This window comes from Lynx rufus, unplaced genomic scaffold (genome assembly GCF_022079265.1).
Source record: "Lynx rufus isolate CCGP_SWC_20201006 ecotype Redwood Valley unplaced genomic scaffold, mLynRuf1.p SCAF_12, whole genome shotgun sequence".
Taxonomy (NCBI): domain Eukaryota; kingdom Metazoa; phylum Chordata; class Mammalia; order Carnivora; family Felidae; genus Lynx; species Lynx rufus.
Window position 1 is genome coordinate 57,517,895 of NW_025814826.1, and position 14,673 is coordinate 57,532,567.

Here is a 14,673-nt window from a genome sequence, read left to right on the forward strand (position 1 = left end):
CAGGCAGTTCCCAACAATGTATTAACGTCTGATCGCTTTTCCCTTGGGCTTTTATCTGTTCTGGTTTTTTGCAAACAGAAAGACAGAAATAGAGAAATCATCTTCGAAAGGAGGTTTCTGGTGCCCTGCTCGTTAAATAATTAGTATTACAAAAGGCGAGGTGTGGGGCGCCTGGGTGGCTCAGTCGGTTAGGCGTCCGACTTCGGCTGAGGTCATGATCTCACGGTTCGTGGGTTCGAGCCCCCCGTCGAGCTCTGTGCTGACAGCTCAGAGCCTGGAGCCTGCTTCAGGTTCTGTGTCCCCCCCCCCCCCGCCCCTCCCCTGCTTGTGCTGTGTCTCTCTCTCTCTCATTTAAAAACCCCCCAAAACCGAGCAGTGTCTCTCAGTGTTTTGGGTCAGCTGACTCCTCCTTTGCATGCTCTGGGCTGTCCCTCAGCCACCCCCTTCCTGTCTGCAGCCCCTCCCGGGACCGGTGACGCCGGAGGAGCGGCGGCCAAGGCGTCTCAGCTCTAAGGCCCGTAGGCGAGAATTTACAATGGGGAGGATGAAACGACAGCGTCAGACAACCGTGCAAGCGCGTGGTGTGGGCCGGCAACTGCACCCGGCAAGGCCAGCAGCGGCGCCCGGGGTCTCGGGAGGTTGCCTTCGGGGAGAGTGAGCACACGTGCCACACCGCCCAGGGCGGCCTCCGAGCCGTGGACAGCGGGCTGTGTTCGTCCCTCCTCTCCTGCGGGGCGGAAGGGACACACTTCTGCTGCAACGCTGTTCTTACAGAGGGCGAGGGCAGAACCGCGCGCAGCGGGCGGCCCTTCTGCTCCCTCGGGGACTGTGCTCCTTGGCCTGGGCCGCCAGTGCCCCCCACCAACGGCACGCTGAGTCTTCCTGGAGCCCTGCCCCAAAGAAGGGTTTTTTGGGCAAAAAGCATTTTTATATTAGAATAAAACCGACATATTACAGAGTAGGAAGCATTTCATGAAAACGAGGGAGTGTGAGATTTCAACCAAGTTCTGCACATGCAAGTCCCCTGGGCTTTGCCTCCACCTCCTTCAGGAAGATGCGGCGAGAAGCAGAGAGCAGATCTGCAGAATCTGGAGACGGAACCTGCTCTCCTGTGACTCTAGGAGAGGAGGACTCTGGTCCTCCAGGCTCTTAGAGCTGAGTGTCTGCAAGGTGCCAGCTTGGTGCCACTGTCACTGCACTTAACTGCCTGTGAGCTGGCTCGGTGACTGCACTGGCTCCTTTCTGTGTACGGGGAAACTGAGGCTCCGAGAGGGTAAGTAACGGGCCCAGGTCACGCAGTCGGAGCGTGCTCCGAAGGCAGGTCCTGAGGCCCGCCCGCTGGAGTGCAACGCCCATGTCCCTGACCGCCGGGCTCTGCTCTGGCTCGATGCCAGGGGAGGCGAGCAGGCCTGTGCTGCTTCTGGGCCCGCTGGAGCACGTGCCCTCCCGCGGGGCCCCAGAGCGCAGCAGCGGGCTCGTGAAAGCCTCAAACGCGGCGCCTACCCACCGTATTGATTTTCCTGGGCAGCGGGACGGGCGTCTCTGGCAGAGTGGGCGTGAGGTCGTTGGAGTCTTCGGATGCTTGCTTTTGGATGGCGTCTCGGGACTGCACGTTCGGGGAGAGATCCACCGGGTGTGACTTCTGGGTGACGTCTGGGGGCTGCTGGGCCTTGGGCGACACGTCCCCAGCCTGGGACTTCGTCAGCAGGTCTCCCAGCTGCGGTTTGGGAGGGAGGTCCTTCATCTGTGGCTTGGGGGGTAAGTCTGCCAGCTGGGGCTTGGGGGGCAGGTCTCCCAGCTGGGGCTTGGGGGGCAGGTCTCCCGGCTTAGGAGGCAAATCTCCAATTTGGGGTTTGGGACCCAGTTCTGTGGGCTTGGGGGGCAGGTCTCCGGGTGGTGGCTTCTGCGGTAAGTCTGCCAACTGTGAGGACTTCTGAAAGATCTCGGGCGGTATGTTGGCTTTGTCCAGGGAGAGGTGATGGCTGGTTTCTGTTTTCCTTAGTGCCACTGTGGGAAGCAACCACAGAGAGGGAGGTCACTGGAGGGCACCACGAGGCGGGGAAGCGCTGCCCCCTCCATCCATCAGTCCCCAGGAGGACCGAGGGACAGTGAGTGCCTGCTCCGGGGCCGGACCCAGGCACACACTGCCCGTCCTTAGAAGATAAAAGTTGGAGGCTTGGAAGGCGTCCACATTACAGTGTGTTATTTCACACCTCAGTTATGTAGGAACGGGATGTGCAAACTAATCCAGAATTTAAAAAACATGACTGTTTAAATTAAAAAAAAAAAAAAACAGCAACCATAATACAAACAGGTTATAAAGTTTTCCACAAGCCTACCACCTAAATGTAGCCATTTAAAGTAAGGGGACAGGGTGTCTGAGTGGCTCAGTCGGTTAAGCATCCGACTTTGGCTTGGGTCAGGATCTTGAGGTTTGGGAGTCTGAGCCCCATGTCAAGCTCTCTGCTGTCGGCACGGAGCCCACTTCAGATCCTCTGTCCCCCTCTCTCTGCCCCTTCCTTCCCAAATAAATAAACAAAAAAATACGGTACTGGGTCATATTTCCTCCTGGACTTTTCTGTATGTTTTTCACAGATAAAATGTTTATCTGCCTTTATCTATATGCTGCTTTAGGAAGAGTATTTGCCAGTTCAATGAAGTTCCTTTGGCAACAGTATGTACTTTTTAATGTTGCGTTCTGTTCTGTGGCTGTCTCATAATTTATGAGGAATTCCTCACGTTCACACGTTTCACATGCTACATAAGGTAAGAGATGAAAAGGCTTCTCCCCTCACCCACCCCAATCCTTCGAGGTAACCTCTGCTACGTTTTGGTGACACAGGTCCTTGTACTTACGAATGTATCTTTTAAAAACCCTACGTGGCATTTTCACGTACTTTGCAACTTTGTTTTCTGCCTATTTAATGTGTTTGGGAGGATTTCCTAGGCAGGTCCCCCCCACTCCCTGTGTGGCTGCGGCCGGAATACCGCACCGCCTGGGGATTCCAGTTCGTCAAACCATACCCACAGCTCTACTGGTAGGACCCAAGATCCTACGGACACGTCCAAGGCCACTCCACCCGGTACTTACCTGCTGTGTGATCTTGGGCAGATTACACAACCTCCCTGTGCCTCACCTTCCTTATTTCTAAAACATGAGTCAGTACAGGTCAAGAGTTTGCCAACAGGACCTGGCAGGCTCTAAGCATTATATGAGAGCATTATCACACTGTCAGACAGGGTTGCTGGAGGCGAGGGTTCGCATTTTCACTTATTCTTATAACTCGGGCTCCTGGTACAGAGCCAAGTACACAGTAGACATTCATTCAGCAAGGAAGTAGCTGACTAAGGCACATGGAGAAAGTCAAACTAAGGACGCTACTCTAAAAGTACAACATATTCCCAAAGATATTCTCAAAATTTATTTAAAAAAAAAAGAAACAAAAGATGAACGCTGGTGTTGTAAACTGTCACAGGCTGTACCGTAGCTGTTTCTGCTCATGGCCTGCTCAGCCATGTCCCTTCCTAAGGAAATCAAATTCAAGGGCACGCTGCTCGCGGGCTGGCCCTTGAGCTCCAGCTGGTGTGGCTGAGCTCAAAGAGTTAAAGCAAGCCAGATTCCTCTCTCGCAAGTCACAAACGGGGTGGGCGCAAGGCAGAGGCTGGCAATGACGGGGCAAAGCTGGGGGATCCCCCGGGGCGGTGGGCGTGGCAAGCCTCTCTGTGAGCCACTCCTGGGGGAACAGACACTAAGGCCTGGGCAGAGAGAACCCCAAACCACGCAGCTCCAGTGCCAGGAATCTATCCTAGAAAAAGGATCAAAGCCAGGCCATGAGATGCTCGCGCTTGAATGCTCAGCACCGCACCGGTCACAGCACCAAAGCCTCATGCTGTGTGGACGTAGAATGACCAGGCCTACCCAGCCCCTAATGGCACCCGACAATGGACTATGACGCAGCCGTAAAAGCCGGATGGTGTGTAATTTGTTACGGAGAATGTTGTTGATTTGTTGTGTGAAAAAAACCAAAAAAACCAACAACAACTCCAGCTTAAATCGAAACCTAAAACAAAGCACAGAATAAAGGATATATACCAAACTGTTTTTACGTTGGCAGATAGAAGACTTCGGGTGATTTGTGTTTTTCTTCTCTTTTTGGTTGTATTTTTTGAAAAATCTTCTGGAATGAATACATGTACTTGTGTAATAGGTAGAAACAAAATAAGGAGTTTCTTCTCTAGGGAAGCTTGCCCAACCTTTGGCTATTCTATTTCCAAGCTGGTTTTGCGTTTTCCCCTCTCGAATTAAAAGTCCTTTCTGAACTGCCTTTTTAACTCTGAAGGGTTGACAAGCTGATTTTCCCCGCAAACTGGACTCCAGAGAGCATGCTGCTAGAGTGAGGCCCAGTAAGAACAAAAAAGGAATGAGAATTCCACCCTCCACCCCCACTCCTTGCAGAAACCTGGGAGGTTATGGTGTAGCTGGTTCGCACGGGCTGGACTGGGTGGAAAGCATGTGGATACAGCCCCTTTGGAAAGCAACATGACCCAGAGTCCGGCCTATTAAACACTCTTCCCTTGGCCGTGATCATTCTACTCCTGAGAATGGCTTCTAAGAGCATAACTGAGGAACAGGAGGCAGAGGAAGAAAAACCCTGCAAACTCCTGGCCCAGACTCCCAACAGAAGGGGTTGCTGCACACAGGCTGTGTGACATTGGGCCGATACTCGACTGCCGGCCACCGGCCTCGCGGAGTGGTTTTGACAGGGGGGAGGACTGGATCCAGGCTTTGAGCACTGACAGCTGCACGCTTCCCACAAAGAGAGACCATCAGACGGCGTCCGCCTCTGGACAAGAGGACACCCAGCCCCCAGGCGGTAGCTCTGCTACGGTCTGAACCTGTATCTGACTGGGTCTCTAGGTCCCACTTCCAACTGACAGGAGAACCAGAGAATACAGGCACGTGTTAAAACAACCGCATGGGGATGCGGTCAGCAAATTCCAAACTGGAGAAACCTGTGAGGACAGATAACCCAGTTCCTTCCACAACAAATCACCGGAAAAGGAGAGACATGCAAGGGAAACCATGAGCCAAGACGCTCAAGAGACAAATCAGTCAGGTGTTAACATGTGGACCTTATTTCATTCTATCTTAACGATCTTATCTTAACAAATCTTAAACGATTTGTTAAAGAAAAAAAAAGGGGGGGGGTGTGGGTTGCCTCAGTTGGTTGGGCGTCCGACTCTTGATTGTGGCTCAGGTCATGATCCCAGGGTTGTGGGATGGAGCCCTGTGTGGGGCTCTGCACTGAGAGTGGAGCCTGCTTGGGATTCTCTCTCTTTCTCTCTCTCTCTCTCCCCCCCCCCCCACCCCGTTTCCCTCTCTTCCCCACTCGAGCTCTAAAATTAAAAAAAAAAAAGACAGGCATTTATGAGATAATTAGAAATGTAAACTGGATATTTGAAAGTACTAAGAAATTTTTTATTTTTATTTTTTGAGAGAGAGAGAGCACGAGCATGGAACGCCGTTCCAGAGTTGGGGGGGGTGGGGCTAGTGCATAAGCATGGGGTCCACCTGAGGACACAGCCTGCTGCTTCCTGGGTGCCAAGTGCAGGCAGCCGGGGACATGTGGTGGTGAGCGTGGGGCGGAGTGGGCTTATGTCCTGTTCACGGAGAAAGCAGAAGCGAAGTTTTTTCGGGGAGAACAGGAGGTGTGAAGGACGGAGGGCTAAGGTGGTGGCGAGTCAGTAGATCCCGCGGATGGAGGGCACCAGGTCGCACCCGAGGCCCGCGTGAGCTCAGCGGTCTTGACCGCTTCTCGGACCGCTCTACGGTCCTGACTGTGCCTCTCCAGCACGTCCAAGTGCGTGGAGTCAGCCCAGGGCTGGTCAAGCAGACAGAGCCAGCACAGGAGGGGCGCGGAAGGTGAGGGAGAGCACTCGGGGAGACTCTGGCTCCGGAGGGGATGTGGGACAGTGAGAAGGTGGCAGTGGCCAGGGTGGGGGTGTCACAGAAGGGGCTAAGAATCGCCAGGGTTTGGGTGCAGGAGGAAGGGAGCCAGACAGGCAGGTGGAAGGAATCAGTGGTGAGGCGTGACGGGCAGAGAAGAGTGCAGGGCTGAATGTGGGGCCGGTTGTGGAGGAGTGGCGACAGGGCCGGGGAAACACCTCAAACTTCTCTGGGATCAGGACAGCCCTCTGGGCCGAGGTTAAAAAACAACAACAACAATAAAACAATGACTTGAGATAAAGACTTCGTAAATCCAGGGGACGCTTCCTCTGTGTTCCATGGAGAATGAACTGGCAGCCACCTGGTACTACACAGGAGCCTGGGCAGCCCGCCTCCAAATATGTCACTTTACTAAAGACCTCTGGAGCGGGGTGGATCCCAGCTCTCCGCCACGAATCCCTCACTTTGACTTCTGGGGTCAAAGGTCTTGCCATGGCCACCGAAACCCACGGAGCGGCCACGAGTCCTCTAGCCTCCACCGGCACCTAACGTGGGTCCTCTGGCCTTGTGGGCCTAGGTGAGGACAGGCAGAATGAACCAAGCACGTCTGGGGGTGTTCTCCCAGCTCCCAGGCAGGAGCTGGCAACAAAGAAGAGGGAGCAGATAAGGTGACGGACGTGCTGGTCTTACGGATGAAAAGCTCCATCAGGATTAAAGAAGATTTGGTCAAAGGACCGAGTGTCTTTGCTTGGAGAGGAGGCAGCACTTAGAGACACTGCTTTCTTGTCCTTCTCAGAGCATGCATCCCTCTGCTTTGCATGAGGGGTGCCATCCCAGGGAAGAATTTCTGTGCCCCCCAGCAGCGAGGTGCTTTCTGAAGCATGATCTCATTTCGTCCCCACGAAGCCTCACGAAGCAGGCATTCTTGCCCACATTCACAAGTGAGGACTTGGAGGCTTCGGGAAGCTTCCGGGTCCACCGTCCAGGCTGCATGGTGAGTGACCAGTAGAGCTGGTGCTGGTTCCCAGGTCTCTGACCGTGTGTGCAAGGGAGGGAATGGCATGCCCATCCCTGGGATGATCGCGTGCCTTCTGGAGAAGGACTGTGGTTTTTAGGAAAAGTATGGTGTTTTGCTAACCACAGAATCGGAGTTAATAAATATCCTTCTTCATTGAACAAACATTAACTGGGCACCTGCCAGGTGCTACTTCAGGTGTCTGGGACCAAGCCATGAACTAAAGAGACAGAGACACCTGTCCCCTGGAGGGCACGGTGATACTCCAGTTAAGTGAACACGAGAGATAGTAGTCTTACCTTTCTGAGGTAGTTTAGGAAGAACTCTTGGGCCAAGGGCAGTCTTTGCAGAGCCGGTGCTGATTAATAAATAAGAATCATTTAGGATCTCAAAATGCTAGAATATCATTAATGATATAATATTCAAGGAAATCACAGGAGTTTGGTGAATTCTCTAAAAACCCTTCCAAAATTTCTTTAACGAAAGATTACAGTCTATTTCCCACAATTCAAGATTTGCCTGGCTGGGGAGGACCCAGGACAGGATGAAAAGGCCAAGCCTGTGAAAGTGAAAACTGCCTGCCCTTCGCCCTGGACACCTGTCCGCAGAGGTACCGACTGAGAGCATCTGTCCCCACAAAACCTCAGTCAGTCCTCTCATGGGATACAGTCTCTCAACCTAAGTCTTCGGCCCCCACGTCCAGGTGAGGAAAAACTGAAGTCTGTGGAGTTTCAGTGACCAGCAGAGGGTCCCAAGGCAGGCCAGGGTGGGGGAGGGGGGACATAAATTCAGACCCCTCTCCGTCCATCGGCAGAGCCCCGATATCCTCCATGGCCCCAGAGCAGATGGTTTGGGTTCTCAGACCCCCAGGCTCTCCCTGAGCTCTCCTTCCTCTTGGAGCACTTACACAACGAGTGGGGAAAAGCACCCAAGTCTTGGGAACAGAAGTCCACTCCAGGTGGTCCAAATAATCGAATGTTCCTCCCCACGCCCCTGCCGCCGCTGAAATGCCCGGGCTGCAGGTGGCACCTGTTGGCTTCAGCGAGAGGCGGTAGCTACTCTCAGGACACCGAGCACTGCAGACTCCCAGAGCAACAGCGGCCGAGCGCCCAAGTCCTCTGTGCCAAGGGCCCTTTTCAAGCTCTCGTTTGTCTTTTTCTGTCCTATGATGTCCTAAGAATTGGCTTGTTCCTCTTTCTCTCCTAACTGCATTTAAAGGAAGAGGGAAAGCCAAGCCAATCAAACAACACAGAGTCAAAGATGATGAAGTGCACGTGTTCTCAGCCGCTGGCCTCCAACCACCCTCGGTCCTAACTGCTCTCTCCTCAGCTCCTGGATCCCCTGGCCCCAGGCCAGGGAGGGCCATGAAGTCCCCGTGAATCTGGAAACAGTGAACACACAGGGCTTCGCCTCAAACACCTCTGGAGCGTGTGTTCCCGGCCTTGGCATCTTCTCAGGGAAGCACCTGCCGGCTACTGACGTGAGCACGATGGTTACTCCAGACCCAGGCCCCGGGCCCTGGGCCACCACTGAACGCCTGTGGGCCCGGGCTTCTTCTCACGGAAACGAACACGAGGCCGCCACTGTGTGCACGTGTGTGCGTGTGTGCGAGCAGCCCGATTCCGTTCAAAAAGCACTCTGTACGTGTCAGACGCTCTGCCCCTCTGGAAGAAGACCCAGAGCTGAAGTTTGCGTCCCCCAGAAGGGGGCGGACGGGCGATGGAATGGGAATGACAGGCGGGACGCGAGGGAAGGGGACGATGGGATGCAGAGTCTGGAGGACAGCTGTTTGAGTCCAGCTCTGACATTGCCACCACTTAACCTCTCAACCTTTCGGGGCTGTTTCCTCATCTGTAAAACCGAGGAAATAGTAATCGGCCTATCTTGCGGAGCTGGAAAGACCAAACAGGGCAGTGGTGCTAAAATAAATGAGGACTTTGTTTTTGTCTCATTTGATAAAACTCTGGAAAGCTACCCCGGCACGCCAGCTGACTCTCTCCCCGAGGTTTTGGGGCTGGAAGTGTCTTTGTGTCTTTATCTCAGACCGGGCCTCTAGAGAAAACCCTTTGCGTCGGGATTGGGTGAATGTTGCCCACAGAAGATCTTCCAAAATATCCCGTTTTAGTGAAAGGAGGGAAGGAAGGAACGCTGCTTTCAGCATAGCCAAAGAAAACCTCACAAACGGGGCCCTTGGAGAGAGTCCTACTGTTAGGTTTGAAAACCTCTGGGCTGTCGGGCTTCCCTGAGGACTGCCTTCATTCCCAAGTCTGCAAAAAGGAGTCAAGAGGGAAAGTAACAAAACAGAGCTACTTGTTAAAATACTAAAATTAAAATCTCCTCCTGGTAAGACTCTGTGACATCAGGGAAGTGGGGTCTGTCCCCCCCGGGGACCCTGGATGGAGGAGAGCCGTGCCGCTCACAGATGTACTGGGCGAGAGTGGCTCGCACGACTGGCCACGAGACACGTGAGTGTGCCCACTGTGAACACTGAGCTCCTCACGACCAGCCCCGGCTGGTGGGCCACACTTTGGGTAGACTGCCACTAAAACCCATTCCTAGAATTCACAACAGTCACCCGTGATCCCCACCGGGGGAGAAAGCAGGAAGGCGGCTTACCTCGATTGCTGAGATAGTCCCTCAAACTTATTTGCAGTCTTACTTGACGATGATGGACCCACATCGTTCCCTGCAGGGAAAACCAGAGGCAGAGTCACATCCTCAGACAGGGAAATGGAATAGAGGGATGTAGGACTTCGCAGACAGGCACCCCTTTGGTTCCAGAAGGGAATTTAAAAAACCCAAGCTAGAACGGTATGCACTTCTAACTTTAAAACAAAACACAACGAAACAAAACCAAAGCATCGGCTTGGGTTCTGACGATGTTTTTCTTGCCAGTAAAGGAGTATGTTGCAAAGATGCGCAGCCTGCTCCCAGGCGAGGCCTCTAAGGTCACGGGGCTTTGGGGATGTCCTACTGCCTCAGGATCTTGTCCTCAGCTTGGGGGCAGGGAGAGAAGAGTCAAACCTCAAACTCACCTGGAGGTTCCCGTGTCAGGAGACTAGCCCTGGGAGCCAGACTCAGAAGAAATACACAACCCACAAACTCTGTGTGTGTGTGTGTGTGTGTGTGTGTGTGTGTGCGCGCGCACATGGAGGTGGCCACCGTTCCGCAGGGTGGTGATAACCGGCCAGGAATCTATCTGATCGTTCACTCAAACGTAGCACTTATTAAGCGTCTACCGTGTGCAAGGCATGAATGTGGAGCAGGAGGCACAAAAGCAAATGAAAGGTCACTGCTCTTGCAGAGTCTGTGATCTGGCCTGGGAGATGTGCACACACCAAGTATACTGACCACACGGGATGAGAGGAGTGTTGCACAGGGTTGGGTGCTATGAAAGAAAAACGTGTCTAACTGGTAAGAGGAACACAGAGAGTCCTTTTGGGGGACATGCACCTGAACGCTGATGCATTTTCTCATGGCGGAGCGGCAGAACCAGATACGTGTTCTGCGTCCAGAAGGCAGAAAGCCTGGCTAGAATAAAGGGGGCTCTTTTGTGATCCGTCCCATGGTGGGAGGAGCACAGAGCCCCAAGCTGCCAGGCTCTCCTGGAGGAATCCCGGCGAACCTGCAGGGGGGCGGTGGTCTCTGTGCTCTAGCTCATTTCCTTGCCTGCCTTTCCCAAGGTCCCCTTCGTCCCCTAGACACCCACAGTATCTCCCAGGTGCCGCCGGGAAGGGGCTTCGCTGAGGAGGCTCAGAAACAGGAGGGCGGCTGCAGAGGACAGCGCTGGGCAAAGCACTGAGCTCTGCGTCCTACGTGGTGGGTCTGCTCCATAGCACCTACGGCTGCCCAACTGCTTCTCCTCCTCACAACGACATGAACAGCTGGTGTCATTATCCTCATTCTGGAGATGAGGAAACGAGGGTAAGTGAACAATGGCTGTAAGTCACATGGCTACATGACGTACCTGGAAGTCTCCACCGTGAGTCTACAGACTTTTCACTGCCCACCATGATGGCCCGATAGCAATTATCAATAATAGCGACTACCGTTTATTGGGCACTTACTGTGAGTGAGGTAAGGTATACGCACATCACGGGAATCACGTCTACGGCACGCGTAATACGGTTCCCCTCCACTTTGTTCGTGAAGAAACACGAAGCAGTAAAGCCGAGCCCAAGGTCAAGTAGCTGGCAGGGGTGAGAGCTGTGATACAGAGCGGAGCAGCCTGCTACCAGGATGCGTACTAAACTCCCACCTTCTATCAGTGCCTGTCCTGGACGGGGGGAGGCTGGCACAGGGCGAAGACGAGGAGAACTTTCTGTAACTCTAGGACACTGATGCAAGGAGAAAGCTAAACTGGCGTTACCAGGACCCAAGACTTTCAAATACAGCTTTATTTTAGTAGGATGCTCCTTCTAACCATCAGTGAATTTCCACGAGCCAGCACTAATACCGAAGGACTCCTCTGGCAGCCTCTCACAAAATCCTCTGAGCTGTGAATGATGTTCAGGGAGGCATTTCTTGTCGGCCTGGTGCTCAATGTGAGTCCTTAGGACTGGCTGGCAAATCTCACACTTTCAGACTTACGGGAGCCATGATAATCAAAATGGCAGAGAAAGCTCTACGTTAGGGCAAACTACTGTATCTGGTAATTCCCTTTTCGGGTAGAAAACATTCCAAACCGGTGATTCTTCGCCCCGTTATGCGCAAGACTGACCACGAGACCATTAGGGTTGCAGAAAGCCCCTCGCGCTGCTTGTGGTCACCTACTCTGCTGTCACACAGATGAGCCATCACACCAGGGGCCGTGGCCTGACACCTGCAGCCCCAGTGTCCAGGGTCCTCATTTGACCCTGCTCTCTCTGGCCACTCGAGGGGGCTCTCCGTCTCCAAAGACACTGTGTTTTTATGCCTCAGTAACTTTGCCCGTCTCTTCTCTCTGCAACACCCAACCCCTCCCACCCGTGCCGAACTCCTGGAACTCCTGCACACCCTGCAAAGAGTATCTCCAAAGTCAACTTCTGGGAATTCTTCCCTAGCCAGGCTTGACCACTCCCTCCTTCCTTTTAGCCTACAACCGCTACTCACAGAGCAGTGGTTAAAGGTGCAAATTTCGGAGCCAGCCAAGCCATCACCCAGTGGGTAGGGGTTTGGACTACTCTGCTTTTTCTACTAAGCGTCAGTCCCCTCATTTATATAATGGGAACCAAACGGTGTCTACCCCACTAGATGGGTAAGAGCATCACAAGAGATAAATTATGGAGCGCAGGGCACAGTGCAGGGCCACAGGGAACGCGACACAAATGGTAATGACTATTCATAGCTCTCTGATGGAATGTAACAGAACGATGAGGATTTACTCATTGGGCGAACATTGGTCGTCTTTGTGACCCCACTGGCCAGCCCAGTCTCTGGCACGGAGCAGTCGCCAGGCTCTTGCTGAGGGAAGTCAGCAGGACTCACGTGCTTCTCTGCCCACAGCTGCACTCCCCCCGCACCTGGTGGGAAGGCCTCTGTGGTCCGGCAGCCAGGAAGCCCATCAATCTCGTGGCCAGACAGAGGCCACGAGCCATGTCTGGGAAGAAAAGTGTGGCTTAGACATATTTCTGGAGAAAGGACAGTATTCAAGGAAGGACCAAAAACACGGAAGCAGTTTTATCCCTTTTCCTCTCTTCACGCAACTTGGAAAAGGACTCTCGCGTACAAAAGTTGGGTGTAAGAGAGAGCTGGAGACAGATGCTGGGCCAGCAGTTGAAGGAGTTGTGGCAGACTCGGGGCTACCTACTTTAGCTCTGAAACTTCGGGCCAAGAATTTATGGAGAGAGAGGAGGGCACTGGCCCAGGAGTGAATGACCCACAGGCTCCAGGAATCTTCCGGAAAAGTGGATAAATACATGAGCCTCGATACCACAGCTCTGAAGTTAGTGGATTTGTGATCTTCTACAAGCACTTGACCACTCTGTGCTTCAACTTCCTCACTGATAGAATGGAGACAGTGATGGTGTCCATCTTATAGGATGGCTATGATGGCTAAATAGGACGACGACCGAACCAGTGCACGGCCCCAGGACAGGGGAAACGATTTACAGACGGTAGCCACCATTATTAACTTCTAGAGCTGCATGCACAGTGGGGTTGGGGGGTGGGGGGCAGGGAGCTGACATAAAAATATGTTGGGGAACCAAAGAAAAGGGAAATTTCTGTCCAGAGGCTCTTTTACAAACCAATACTGCTCCAATAAGTAGACATTTCAAATACTGAGGCTTTCACCCAAAGTTCTGGCCTTGAAATAAGAGAAGTGAATTGATTTGTGGTATGGTTTTCCTTCTAGTATATGCTCTACAATAAAAGAAAAAAAAAGCTTATACAATTTTAAATCCCAGTGAACAAAGACAAGGAACCTAATGGTTTCCAGAGATCACTGAGCTTGGGATTGGTAGAACCTAGATTGGAACCCAGGCTTCCAGAATGTTCTTTTAGTACGTATTATGGTTTCCTGTGATGTGTGCTATAGAGACTTCTCTGAACACCTGCCAAAGGACGGAGGTCTTGGGGCAAGTTGCTCTCAGATATTAATTACAAGACTCTTCAGTATGAGAAGTGGGTTAAACTTACGGCCGCCATAAACTGGATAATTGGAGGTTTTTTTTTTTTTTTTGTTTTTTTGTTTTTTTTTGCTCTTGCTGGTAAGAAGCTCAGTGTCAAATCTGTGGTCTATTTCCAGCCATTGTATGTGAACTTCTATTACACATTTTGTGAAGAGATCAAACTCCTGGACTATGTGTTAGTTACCTTTGTTCTTCCTTTGTTCTCATTTCTTCATTAAGTTACTTAAATTGTATTAAAATATGTGTTGGCCTGTTATAGAATAGGTTATAAACAAATTACTTATCTCCAAAGGGTGAGGTTTAATGACATCCACTTGAAAAACTGAACTCCCCATAAAACCCAAATCTGCCTATCAGCCGCCTTGTTTTGTAAACAAAAGCCTGCCTTAGCAGTCTCCCGAGACAGATGGCTGAATTCATCACAAGAGCGGGACTTCAGTAATGTGATGCCTGGGCTATTTTGGGTGCTGCGGCCACTGTGGTTCTGGCAGGGAGAAGGCCTGAGAGGCCCTCCCCGCACACCAGGGCTCCATGCTACAGATGGACGAGGAGGCATACAGCCAGGCGGAGGTGGGGAACGGTCCCAGAATCGCTGTGCCACTACGTGCAGAGCACAACAGAGCACGGCGAGGGGAGGACTGCAGCTCTCCCAGCCACACAGGCTGGTGAGGGATCCTGGCTCCCCGAGTACCGGCCGTGGGAACTTGGGCAGATGATTTAATCTTTCTGTGTCTCAGTGTCCTGAAAGTCAGGGTCCCAGCATTTTCTACTTTCTGGAACTGTGGTTAAGATTAGATAAGTACTGGGGTGCCTGGCTGGCTCAGTCCGGGAAGCGTGAGACTCTTGATCTTGGGGTTGTGAGTTCGAGCCCTACACTGGGTGTAGAGATTACTTAAATAAAACTTAAGACAAAAAACAATTAGATAATTACTATTAACTAGCCCCATTTCACAGCCAGAGAAACTGAGGGATGAAGAATGAAAAAATAACTGCTGAAAGCCACAGGGCTAGCAAGTGGTAGAGACTGATTAGGATCTGGGTATGGCACAGGGTCCACACTGGAGCACTCTGCTCTGAGACAGACACAGCACATGCCCTTG

General features: G+C 52.4%; 1 protein-coding gene across 1 annotated transcript in view; it reads right to left on the reverse strand.

Moving 5' to 3' along the window:
- Nucleotides 1-14,673, reverse strand: part of ASAP1 (ArfGAP with SH3 domain, ankyrin repeat and PH domain 1) — a 313,489-nt gene that overhangs the window by 5,616 nt on the left and 293,200 nt on the right. Inside the window, exons 25-27 of the mRNA XM_047074194.1 lie at nucleotides 9,579-9,648; nucleotides 7,262-7,320; nucleotides 1,508-2,007 (exon numbers count right to left, since the gene is read on the reverse strand). Coding sequence (XP_046930150.1) covers nucleotides 1,508-2,007; nucleotides 7,262-7,320; nucleotides 9,579-9,648 — 629 coding nt within the window. The remainder of the gene's footprint in view (nucleotides 1-1,507; nucleotides 2,008-7,261; nucleotides 7,321-9,578; nucleotides 9,649-14,673) is intronic.